At 45.9% G+C, this 12168-nt stretch overlaps 1 protein-coding gene across 1 annotated transcript in view; it reads right to left on the bottom strand.

Annotated features, from left to right (window-relative positions):
* The window catches only part of LOC144763261 (interleukin-20 receptor subunit alpha-like), a 133908-nt gene that overhangs the window by 14945 nt on the left and 106795 nt on the right, over nucleotides 1-12168 (bottom strand). The window contains exon 6 of the mRNA XM_078648712.1: nucleotides 10166-10302. Coding sequence (XP_078504838.1) covers nucleotides 10166-10302 — 137 coding nt within the window. The remainder of the gene's footprint in view (nucleotides 1-10165; nucleotides 10303-12168) is intronic.

Raw genomic sequence — 12168 nt, 5'->3', positions numbered from 1 at the left:
AGCAAGCCGGGCTGAAGACGGCTGTAATGCCAGAAACCGGTCTTCGGAAGCTTGTTTCCGGTCCAGGGAAGGCATGGCTTGGCAGTTCGGGCTGGACTGTTCCCATGAGGCACAGGGTCAGACTGATTTGCATATAGCCATGTCTGAACTGGGGTGGTAGAGTGGGCTAAAGAACGGTGATGGATCAAACCCAGATCTTTTGACTGGGTGCGAGTGTTTGATTGGTTCAGATGCTCCGTCCATCACCACCCCCTTTTGTACCGCTTTTGGCCGCCATAAGTGTGGCAGGGTATGCTCAGACGTGAGTCCCTGGCTCACTTTGCTACTGGATTCAAGCAAGCCGGGCTGAAGACGGCTGTAATGCCAGAAACCGGTCCTCGGAAGCTTGTTTCCGGTCCAGGGAAGGCATGGCTTGGCAGTTCGGGCTGGACTGTTCCCATGAGGCACAGGGTCAGAATGATTTGCATATAGCCATGTCTGAACTGGGGTGGCAGAGTGGGCTAAAGAACGGTGATGGGTCAAACCCAGATCTTTTGACTGGGTGTGAGTGTTTGATTGGTTCAGATGCTCCGTCCATCACCACCCCCTTTTGTACCACTTTTGGCCGCCATAAGTGTGGCAGGGTATGCTCAGACGTGAGTCCCTTGCTCACTTTGCCACTGGTTTCAAGCAAAGCGGGCTGAAGACGGCTGTAATGCCAGAAACCGGTCCTGGGAAGCTTGTTTCCGGTCCAGGGAAGGCATGGCTTGGAAGTTCGGGCTGGACTGTTCCCATGAGGCACAGGGTCAGACTGATTTGCATATAGCCATGTCTGAACTGGGGTGGCAGAGTGGGCTAAAGAACGGTGATGGATCAAACCCAGATCTTTTGACTGGGTGTGAGTGTTTGATTGGTTCAGATGCTCCGTCCATCACCACCCCCTTTTGTACCGCCATTCCTAAATAGGCATTCTGATATATTGTGAGCCACACTGTTTGGTGTTTGTTTCTGCTAATATTGTATTTTGCTGCAAAAAGGTCTTTAATATGTTTTTAATGGAATTGAACGATTTTGTCATCTTTAGTTGGGCTTTCTGCTTGGTGCCATAGCCATTTTGGGGGGGCGACAAAAATCAATTAGGCAATTTATTAGACTTATGGTGGTCTATTATGTGCAGAGGCGATGACTCCACCTATTTTAAAGTGGGTGGAGCGAGTCTGCACAGCAGATGCACCTCTATTGCGCCAAAAGCAAGGTAACCTGCATTTGTCAGTTCGGTGCCAGTACGGTGACCAGCCCCAGTTATTCTGCCCAATCTCCCTCACAAAGGTATGCTTGGGTAAGTCTAGTTCTGAGATTGAGTCCCTAAAGGCAACATTCAGGTTTTCAGGTTTTTAATGTCTTTATTTCGATAATAAAATCATAAAAGACACATTTAAAAAAAACAAATACGAAATATTTCGACCATAATACAGTAAATTGAAAGTTAAAACATTAAACATGTTATTACACTTAAGTCACAGCTAAAACAAATTATTAAACCATCAGAATATACAAAGACATAATTACATCTGAGCCTAAAAAATAAACTAAGCTAACACATTTCAAAGTGCCGGATTAGTGAGCTCTAGCCTAAAGCAGTTTAGTGAGAGTTCCTTCTTGCCCGTATTACCCACGCCCAGCCCAAAAATTTAGCCAAGCATACCACAACGGTTTCCGAGGTATTAGTTTTCAAGACCCATATTGCTTCTGAAGACCTTTTACAGGATAGGCGCTGAAACAGGGGTTTTAGCCATGTAGTGCGCGGTTCTAAATACTGCGGGCAAACAAACAATAAGTGACCCTCTGTTTCCTTTTGACCAGGGCACCAGCAACAAAAACATGAAGATGTTTTTCCCCAAGATGAAGTAAATGAATTCAGCGGTAGGGCTCCTACTCGAAACTGATGATATAGTTTCTTGTCCAGTGATCGAGTAATGATATCCCAGTAGGTCTCCCGGGAAGAGTCCTGCTTGAAGCATAGGAATCTTCCTGTTAGACTACCAGCACTGGAAGCAATTACCAAGGATTGACGCCTTGAGGCCCAAAATAATTCTTTGAATTCTTTTTTAGAGGGGAAAGTGTTGGTACTAGGAGATACCCACAGATCGTTTAGGCCCATATCTTGTAAACTCTTTTTCACTGATTGAAGCCATGGGATTCTTTCTGAACCCCCCATCGCCCTCACATCTGCTAGTACTTTTGCAAATAGTGTGAGATCCGGCGAGGTCCACAAACGCCTCCAAAGAGCCACTACTCTAAATTTTGCCATATCGTTAATGGGAAGGCTTCCCATATCATGGCAGAGAGGTATCGAGGGAGAGGATTGTGGTAACCCTACCAGGTTCCGGAGGAATTTACACTTGATTTTATAGAGGCTTGACAAATCCATGAATCCCCATAAATCAGCCCCATAGAGTATAGCAGCATTTATTTTAGAATCATAAATTTTCATGGCAGGGATAACCCGTTTAGTTATTGATCTCTTCTGCTCACGCAAAAGACAACCCGTCAGTTGGGCAAATTTTAGCTGTTGGGCCGCAATCTGCTCTTTCCATGACAAACGGCGATCCAAGGTGACCCCCAGGTAAGTCATGGTTTCAACCTGTTCTAGGTTAACCCCACTCATTTTTACGTTGCTCCGTAGAAGGTTATTCCTGGTTAAAACCATGAACTTGGTTTTACTCACGTTTATTTGGAGGTCATTATTTGCACAAAACTCCTCAAAACGGTTCAATGCCCGCTGTAGGCCTGACCGTGTCTTGGATAGGAGTAAGGTGTCATCCGCGAAGATGAGCATGGGGAATTTGGTCCCTGCCAGAGATGGGGCATCAGTGTGGGTATCAGAGAAAAATTTTACTACCTGATCTATAAAGAGCAGGAAAAGAGTGGGCGCGAGGACACAGCCCTGGCGAACTCCACGGCTTACCGGGAATGAATCTGTATGTTGTCCTTGTCCTCCCCACCTTACCCTTGCATAATTCTCTTCGTGCATTCTAATGATTAACTCTAGTAGTTCGACCGGTAACCCTAAGTCCCTCAGTACCTGCCACAATTTACCTCTAGGTACCAGATCGAAGGCTAATTTTAGGTCAATAAATGCGGCAAAAATGGTGCCACCGCCGAGCATAACCACCTTCCAGAAGATCATGCAAAATCGAAATACCTGGTCGATGGTGCTCGTCCCAGATCGAAAACCTGCCTGCATTGGAGACAGTATATTTTCTGAGTCCATCCACCCCTGCACTCTGGCCAGGATCATGCGGGCAAAAACTTTTTGGAGGCAGTCAATTAAACTAATCGGGCGATAATTGCCCGGATTAGACCCGTCTCCTTTTTTATATATAGGGACGATCTCAGCCCCCTTCCATGTTTTAGGAATGCATGCACCCTTTGCCAATGCGTTGGCTATGTTAGTTATGTATGGCACCCAGAGATCTGCATTTGATTTAAACAAGTCCGCAGGTATTTGATCCAAACCCTGGGGCTTTCCCCCGCTGAGTCAAGCCAAGGGCAGACTCTGTCTCAGTGATAGTAAAGGTCAGAGTTTCTCCACAAGTGGGTGTTGCATGCAGCTTGTTTAGTGTAGGGGGGAGATCAATGCCCACCATGCGAAATTGGGACGAATAGTGTGTTATCCAGACTTCTGGTGACACATGATTGGTTGGGGTACGGGAATCAACATCCTTCCCCCATTTAACTATATCCCAAAATCTTGCTTGATTGTTGGACTTAGTGGCATCCAACAGGTCGGCCCAATAACCATCCTCCCACGTCCTTTTAGCCTCCCACTGAACTCTTTTATACTTTTTCCTGGCCTCCTTTACATCACACATATTCCTAGATTTAACTTTTTCTACTAGGTTACTGTGTGCCACCCTGCATTCCTTGATGTACCACTTTGCTCGAGTGGCGAGTGGTCGGCCAGCTCCATTCTGACAGGGTTTCGAGAGAAGTAACTTGAGCTCATCAAAACATAATTCATGTATATCCAAAATTTCATTTGGTTCTAAGATACCCTTCCCAGTGTCATCTGTAAGCATTTTGTTTAGGGCAAGCATAACCACTTTCTCAATATTAATCTGGATGGATTCATCCCTCGAAATGTTAGACCATTTCAGCCTCCTACGGTCATTTGATAGAGTTACAACCCCTTGCGCCGTGGGAACTGGGTCTTCTGTTCTTATCAGACCATCCATCCTTAATTTCAGTGACAGCGGGTTGTGATCGCTTTCTGGGCGAGGGACAACTTCCATGTCGACCATGATTGACCAAAATTCCATTTTGAGAAGAAAATAGTCTATACGACTTTTCCTTAGTCCATTGTCAAAAGTAAAATTGGCACCAAGGTCAGCGGGTGAACGTCCATTTACTGCCCTTAGCCCCCAAGTAAGACATAATGCAGTCCAATTTAGAGCAGCCTCCGTTGCTTTCACGGGTTTACTAATCAGTAGGTCCGGTATATTCCATGTTACGCCCTCCGCGGACCCCCAACTGTCCCCTGCAACGTAGAGCGGCTCTATGGTACAGTTCAAATCACCAGCTAGAAGGATTAGGGAGCCTTTATTCCATCCCGCTAGTTGTCTATCCAGGACATCCACAATTGGGGGACACCGACCACCAGGGAGGCCACGGGAATAGATGTTACAGATTAGCATATCTTGACCGCCTTTCTTGCTCAACCGGATGGTCAGTAGGTCGGGGTTATCCACATAGAATTCTGTGATTTTGAATCCCCATGCCTGTTTGACCCATATAAACAATCCCCCTGATGCTCGCCCTTTACTACTTTTAATTGCTGGTTTAAAGAAGTTTAAGTAACCATTTATGTGTACAGGTTCGATTGCCCATGTCTCTTGTAATAGCACGACATCATATTTAGTGATAAAATCCAGCCAATCCTCTGAAACCATGCGGGCTTTTATTCCTGCAACATTCCAGGACACAATATTAAATGTTGTTGTAGATTCTACAATGATATTACATGGGATGGCTGGGAAGGAGGCGTTTGTTGGGGTAGACCTAATGGACAGGATTCTATCCCCTGTTGCATCAACATTGCTATTTTGCAAACATTCCCCCTGTGCCATAACCACTATTTCAGCTATTTTATCTGGTACAATCTGATCACCTATTTCGGATATCAGTGAATTTAGGTGTGGAGTTTGTCCTTCCCTCACATCAACAGCAATGGAGCCACTCGTCAGACCGGGAGAACACCGTCAGCCTACCATCTCCAGGTCAGACAACGGTCCAAAGTGGTTGAAGAGTAGTGGATACTGGGATGGGAGTGGTGTTCTGGGTCCTTTATACCTCCCGTCTCTCACTCTCCACTGGCTGGTACCAGTAGGGCGGTTACTATTTGTGTGTGGGTAGAAATAGGAGAGATCTAGGGATTGAACATCGCCCTGACGGGCAAACCTGGCTTTCCTTCGTATAAGCTCCACAACCCATGGATCTTTAAACGAGATCAAAATACAGTCCCCTTCCAAGTCTTTGGTACCATAGCCCACCCAATCTACTCTTCTCACAAATAAAATTTCTGTGGGTGATGATGGTGGTAGGGGACGGTTTTTATTTAACCAGTATATTACTTTATTGCGCAGTTCTCCTTGCGTCTCCTTAATACCGTCTCTTAAGGGGGCTACACCAGTTAAGACTATGGTATATTGGGCCGCTTCTGGGGGCAGATTTGCTCGGGGTGTTGGGCGCATCTTTTGTTTACCCTCCAATGGTGTCCTGGAGGATTGGGGATTAGGTTTCCCCCTACTAATCATCTGAGGTGGAATACTGTCAGATTGCTTTGGCCTGCTATCTAGCATGGGCGGATTCACTTTGTCTGGATGAGATTTAGGTGGGTAGTTTCTCCCTAGTGCTTTAGTTGGGGTACTTCCATTAGCAGTGATAGTCGTATTGGTAGTCCTAGCCCCAGCTATCATTTTATTAATAGATACCCCAGATGGTACCGGCTTGGTTGCCTGTTTCACAATTGAATTGCTAGCTGTTTGTGTTTTACCTGATATCAAATTATGTGCCCCCACCGCAGGACTAGGTGTGGAGAGTTTTTGCAAAATGCCCATATTGGTGTTAACCACTGTTTCCATTGCGTCGATTTTGGAGGTCATCAATCTTGTTCTCTCCAGAACCGGAAGCAAGATGGTTTTTAGTATAGCCTCAATCTTGACCAGCAAGATGGCGTCACTATTGAGGCAGGTTGGGCAGGTATTAGAAGGCCCCAGGGAAGCGTATGAAGGACAAAACACATGAGGAAAACCTTGGGGTGATTGTGGGGCTGAAGTTGACCCGCTAAAATGATCATCATTCAGTTTGGGCTGTTTTTGATCTTTTTCCCCCTGGGGGCTTGAAACATGTTTCCTCTTTCGGGATATCAAATTTGAGCTCGTTTGAATCCCCTCCGCTACATTAGGTGGAGTAATGTCAATGAGTTGAGGTGGGGTAACCAGATTATAATCGTCTACCCCTGTGTTTGGGCAATCCTCCCCATCCCTTGACAGAATTACACCAAGTTTCTGGGCCCCATAATCCAATGGTAACACTGGCAAAACCCCTTCTCCATCTACATGGACTATTGCCTCTGTCTCGATGGAGTAAATGCAGTTAGATGCTGCATGAGAAACAGGGCTTTTCGCTAATGCTAAGCCCCCTATGGAAGAGCGCTTTCCAGAGACTAAATCTAATGACAACCTTTTTTCAACCATTTCGATTTCCTTTTCAAGGATCCCAGTATCTCTGGTGATAAAAGCATCTAAGGGGCCTGAAACTACACCCTTTGATGTATTTAGCTGAACTAGACGTTCCTTCCCTGATCTCAATGTCATGGTGGAATACAAAGTGGGGTGTTCTTCCGTGCGTTGCAGAGCAGTCTATAACCTTCCCAGAAGATAACAGACAATGATGATAAAATACCTTTGTGTGCTGCACTAATAATGTCCAATCATGTCAAAAGGGAAGTTTAGCAGGGGTCCTGGCCCAACCCAACCTCGTCCGACCGCGGACGGCCGCAGACGGTCCCGCCCTTGTCCCGGGCTTCGCCCGGGCTGCGACCCGCGCGCGTCCCGCGTGCGCGTACAAGGGCGGGGTTAAGTAGATAGGAGGGTGGGCGGGAAGAGTCGCAGGTGCGCTGGTGATCGAAGCGCTGCTCCTGCTGGGACTCGCAGTCCCGTCCTCACACACAACACTGCCTTCAGAGCCTCCCCGGTCAATCCTGGCAAGGTACGCTGATTTTCCGCTTTTCCCCCGTAGTGAAGAAAACAGCCAAAGTCTCAAATGCTGTCCCAAGGCTGCGAGCGGCTCCCGCGGAGCGGGGGCCGCGAGCCTCTTTAAGCAGCAGGGGGAGGAGGGAGGGCGGGAAGAGTCGCAGGTGCGCTGGTGATCGAAGCGCTGCTCCTGCTGGGACTCGCAGTCCCGTCCTCACACACAACACTGCCTTCAGAGCCTCCCCGGTCAATCCTGGCAAGGTACGCCGATTTTCCGCTTTTCCCCCGTAGTGAAGAAAACAGCCAAAGTCTCAAATGCTGTCCCAAGGCTGCGAGCGGCTCCCGCGGAGCGGGGGCCGTGAGCCTCTTTAAGCAGCAGGGGGAGGAGGGAGGGCGGGAAGAGTCGCAGGTGCGCTGGTGATCGAAGCGCTGCTCCTGCTGGGACTCGCAGTCCCGTCCTCACACACAACACTGCCTTCAGAGCCTCCCCGGTCAATCCTGGCAAGGTACGCCGATTTTCCGCTTTTCTCCCGTAGTGAAGAAAACAGCCAAAGTCTCAAATGCTGTCCCAAGGCTGCGAGCAACATTCACTTCCCCGCGTTTACCTGTAGTAGCAACCACAATCTTGGGACCCAAATCCATATTCAATATCAACTTCATCAACAACCCTTTTCTGGCCTCATTGCAGACTTATTAATGTATATGCTTTACCCAAACACTATTTTAGAAGGATATGACCTTATTTTTCACTATGATTTGGATTTGTTTTCTTTATAAATGAAACTTGGCTTCAGGAGGCTTCCCGCCCAGCCAGCGCATTAGCAAACAAATGATGGAAGGAATGCTGACAATGCAAACATTCTCCCCTGTCAAAAGATCTGTGTTAAATCCATCGTTCTTTTGCCCACTACGCCACCCCAGTTTGGACACAGCCATATGCAAATCAGTCTTGACACTGTGCCCCATGGGAATAGTCCAGACCAAACTGCCAGTGCATTAGCCATGCCCAATGGTTTTGAGGTAATTAGATTTGAAAGGCAGGTAGGTAGAGGTGGGGGGAGCAGTTATTATTAAAGGGTTTTACTCCATTTCCTCTCTACAACAAGATGACTTTCATGCAGTGGAGTCGCATGGTTTTAAAGTGTTGCTTTCCATCTTGTGATTACAATTTATAGTCCTCCTCACCCTGATCTCAATTGTAATGCTAATTTGTTTTGTTTTCTGTGATTTTGTCAGTTCTTATTCAACCTATATGTGGACAGCTCTTTTCAGACCAGTTTTAGAGAATCTCTGGATTTGTGTCCCTCTCTGTGTCTCAAACAGTTCATTCAAGGTCCCACCCATATCATGGAGCACACTTTGGTTCTTGTTTTTTCTATTATTTCTAAGATTTCTCCATAACCAAACACTCCACCTACCATGGAATGATCACTATTTGATTTTGTTCAAATTGCTTCTTAATCGTAAGGCACATAAGAGGACTCCAAACAATAATCAATCATATGTGCCACAACTTGGTGTAAAATGTTGCAGGAGTCATTTATAATAGTTCTGAATACTAATCCCTTAATCATTTAGTTCTGATCCCCTGAACAGCAGGAACTGGTGTGCCGTCAGAGTGGATGGGCAGGGTTGGTACGACAGATGAAAAAGACAATAAAATAAAACGTTAAAAAAAAGGACTTGCTGAATCGCACCAGCTGAAACACTGCTCTTCTGTTTCTTCCTCCTGCAGCATAGGCTTCCAGCCTCCCATGTGGCCAATCCTGATGCTGCTGTCATGCATGACAGCAGAGTCAGGATTGGTCTGAGTGCCCTCGATTTGCTCTCCAAGGGAGACTGGAAGCCTGTGACTGCTATCTTCAACCCGGAAATGCAACTGGGGTTGGAGAGAGCTTCTCTGCGCATGATTCTTTGGCCGCCCTGAGATGGCCAGCCAAAACATCATGCACAGTGAATCACAGTGCTAACCACTCTCCCTCCTTCCTTACCCCATGTTGCCCTTTCTCCCAAGCTTCATTCAATGGAAGAAAAAGAAAACGAAAATAGACACTTTTTTTATTGTTTTATTTTTTGAATTTTGAGGCTGGCTGGCAGTGACGCTCCTCCGCCATGGAGTGGGTGCCACCTCCTGAATAAGGCTGACACTTTTGAGTTGAGCGAGTCCATTAATAGATTGGCCAACATAGCCTTAGATGTTATAGTTCCTAGGAAAAGGTTGTTTCACGTGCAGACTAGGTCCTCTGAGCCCTGGTTCACTGATAAAATATGCCAACAGAAGAGAGTTTGCAAAAAGCTTGTGAGATTGTGGTGCCAGTAGGGCCGGACTGGCCATAGTGGGCACCTGGCATTTCCCCGGTGGGCCGCCAGGGTGGGGGCCAATTTGGGCCTCAGGGGGGCCATTTTAGTTACCTGGGCCCAGGAATAACGGCTCCCGATAACAAAATTTGCCGAAACCGGCCTTAGAAACCAGCTCAGCCACCCCCCTCCCCCTTGGAGGGGAAGCCGGCCGAGCAGTTTGCCAGGGCCGGTTTCAGTTGCCAGTCCGGCCCTGGGTCCCAGCCCCAATAGTAAGCAAGCTTACTTCATTACCCTTCACAACTACACAAAGATGAATTGAGTAGTAAAAACGTATTTTTACCCTTCTGCAATAGACAAAGCAGGTGTAAGAAAATTTATCTTTTGTATGTTCACTCCCATTTGTTCTGGACTCATGCAGCTGTGCACCGGGACAATGTTAACCAGGCCCTAGTGCATGCGCTCTGACTCCTAAAACATGTTGAAATTGGCTACACACCTGAGAGGGTCCTATTCTTGGCTTTCAAAAAACTGTTTGCAAATCTAACATGCAAACCTTCACCCACCTGATATTCATTCACAAATGTTGCTTCATTAAACAAAAAAAGAATGAATTATCCCACCAAACTTACCAGACTTGTAGGACTTTTTGGCTCATCAACATGGATGTACTTGTACGCAGCATAGCTCATAGCTGACGTGAGAAGGACTGCAACAACAGCAGGCAGAACATAACCGAAAAGGATTAGCATGAGGCTTTCAGTGTTGTCTAGTAAGAAAGGGAAAACACAGGACAAACCTTTATTATAACATTATCTACTGCACCGAGTACAATTAAATGCTAAGGAACATCAGTTCCGCGTATAACTTTCCATCTGGTGTATATTCTTTAAAGTTCACACTTTACATACTACACATCACGTCAAGTCATGTCAACCACTTACATCCACTGTACTGACTTGTAATTATTAACTTAGTTTTGTTTCAAACATTTATTATTGAGCATCTGCAGTGTATAGTACCCGGAATAATATCTTTCAATAACGGATCCCTATATTGACCTCTTTGGGCAGTGGTGGCTGGTATTTAACAGCAGTAGAGAAGCGAGTCGTGGGCCTGGGGGGTGGGGGGAGGAATGAAGAAAAAAAACCACTTACCTGTCTGCCGCCTACTCTCTCTCTTCGTCTGCTTCCAGGGCAGGAAGCACCCGGCTCCCAGCCTCCTGAAAGCCAATCACATCGCAATGTAACGTGATTAGTCTGAGCACCGTGGATCGGCGCTCAGCCATAGAATGGGAGGCTGGGCATGTTCTTCATGCAGGCTATAATGCAGCCTGAGTGGAGAACATGCAAAGTGCTCATAATGGTTTGACCGGTCCGAGACAGCTGGACAACGTGTCCTACACACTTGGAGTGGGCAATACAATCCTTCCCTTCTCTGTGAGCAGTGCAGTCCTGCCCCTACCCAGCTGAGCAAGGGGAAAAATAAAATGATAATAATAATGAGTTATTCTCATTTTATTTTTTCCTCTTTGACCTGCTCAGTGGAGCGGCGCCCCTCGACCTTAGTGGAGGAGCTGCTCCTGTCTTTGGGGTTGTTACCTACACGTGATGAACAATTCAGCTGGCTTGAGTACTTTCATGTTTAACACGATTACATGCATTGGACACAGAAACACATTATTATCAACTCCCCTTGGAAGCATGAAATAAGGGCGTCCTACTCCTGCAATATCTTCTATATCTTCTTGCACATCTTGTAAATCTTCTCTTACTTTATCTGTAAATGGCCGATATCATGCATTTAGACTTTATGAACTTTGGAAGATTCTCAACCTGTGTTACTGACCTTCTGGTCTTCTGTCTCAAAACTGGGTTCAGAACCTAATATATCCCCTCCTAATTTTAACTCTGAGTTTCTGTTACCCATAAGTCTTGTTTAAAGGTACAGATTGACCTCTTCAGATATTAATAATTCATCTGCACCTTCCATTCCACACATTCTTAAAGGAAATCTCTTCCAATGATGGTGAGAATTCTAAATTCATATGTATAGAAGTAAAGGCGCTTATTTAGAGGGCTTTCCAAGATATGGTTACTTCAACGAAGGCCCAGTAGTGGTAGTATATCATGCCTCCTAATAATTTATTATCAGAGTTCTAATGCATACAAGTATTTTCTAGTACTGGGAAAGGCAGCCCTCCACTAAATTTGGGAATCACTGGAGGATTTGTAGTCATTGTGGACTTCTTACCTTTTCAGTGCACAGTGCAAGACACACAGCTGAATGCGCAGCAACTAACTTTTTGTAACCATCAGCAGAAGAGCCAGTAGAGAAAGTGGCTTCACGAAGATCAACGTCTTTACTGGTGCTATCCTGTCTAACTCTTAAATGGGTGCCATTTCAGCTTCCCACCTCTGATAATTTCTCAAAATAGAACTAGGTTCTTGAATTTATACAGCATCCCTCTATCGGTTGTATGTCAAATATCGATAATAAATTTGTCTGCTATAAATGCTGTGGTCTAACAAAAATTTCACTCTATCGGATGTACATTTTTTATTATAAACTCCAATGTGGAAATATTTTTGCAAAGATATTTGGGACTTAATCTTTTTTTTAGGCTATATTTCGG

This window comes from Lissotriton helveticus, chromosome 6 (assembly GCF_964261635.1).
Source record: "Lissotriton helveticus chromosome 6, aLisHel1.1, whole genome shotgun sequence".
Classification (NCBI taxonomy): Eukaryota; Metazoa; Chordata; class Amphibia; order Caudata; family Salamandridae; genus Lissotriton; species Lissotriton helveticus.
The sequence above is the reverse complement of the archived record's forward strand: the minus strand, read 5'-3'. Positions and strand labels throughout refer to the sequence as shown.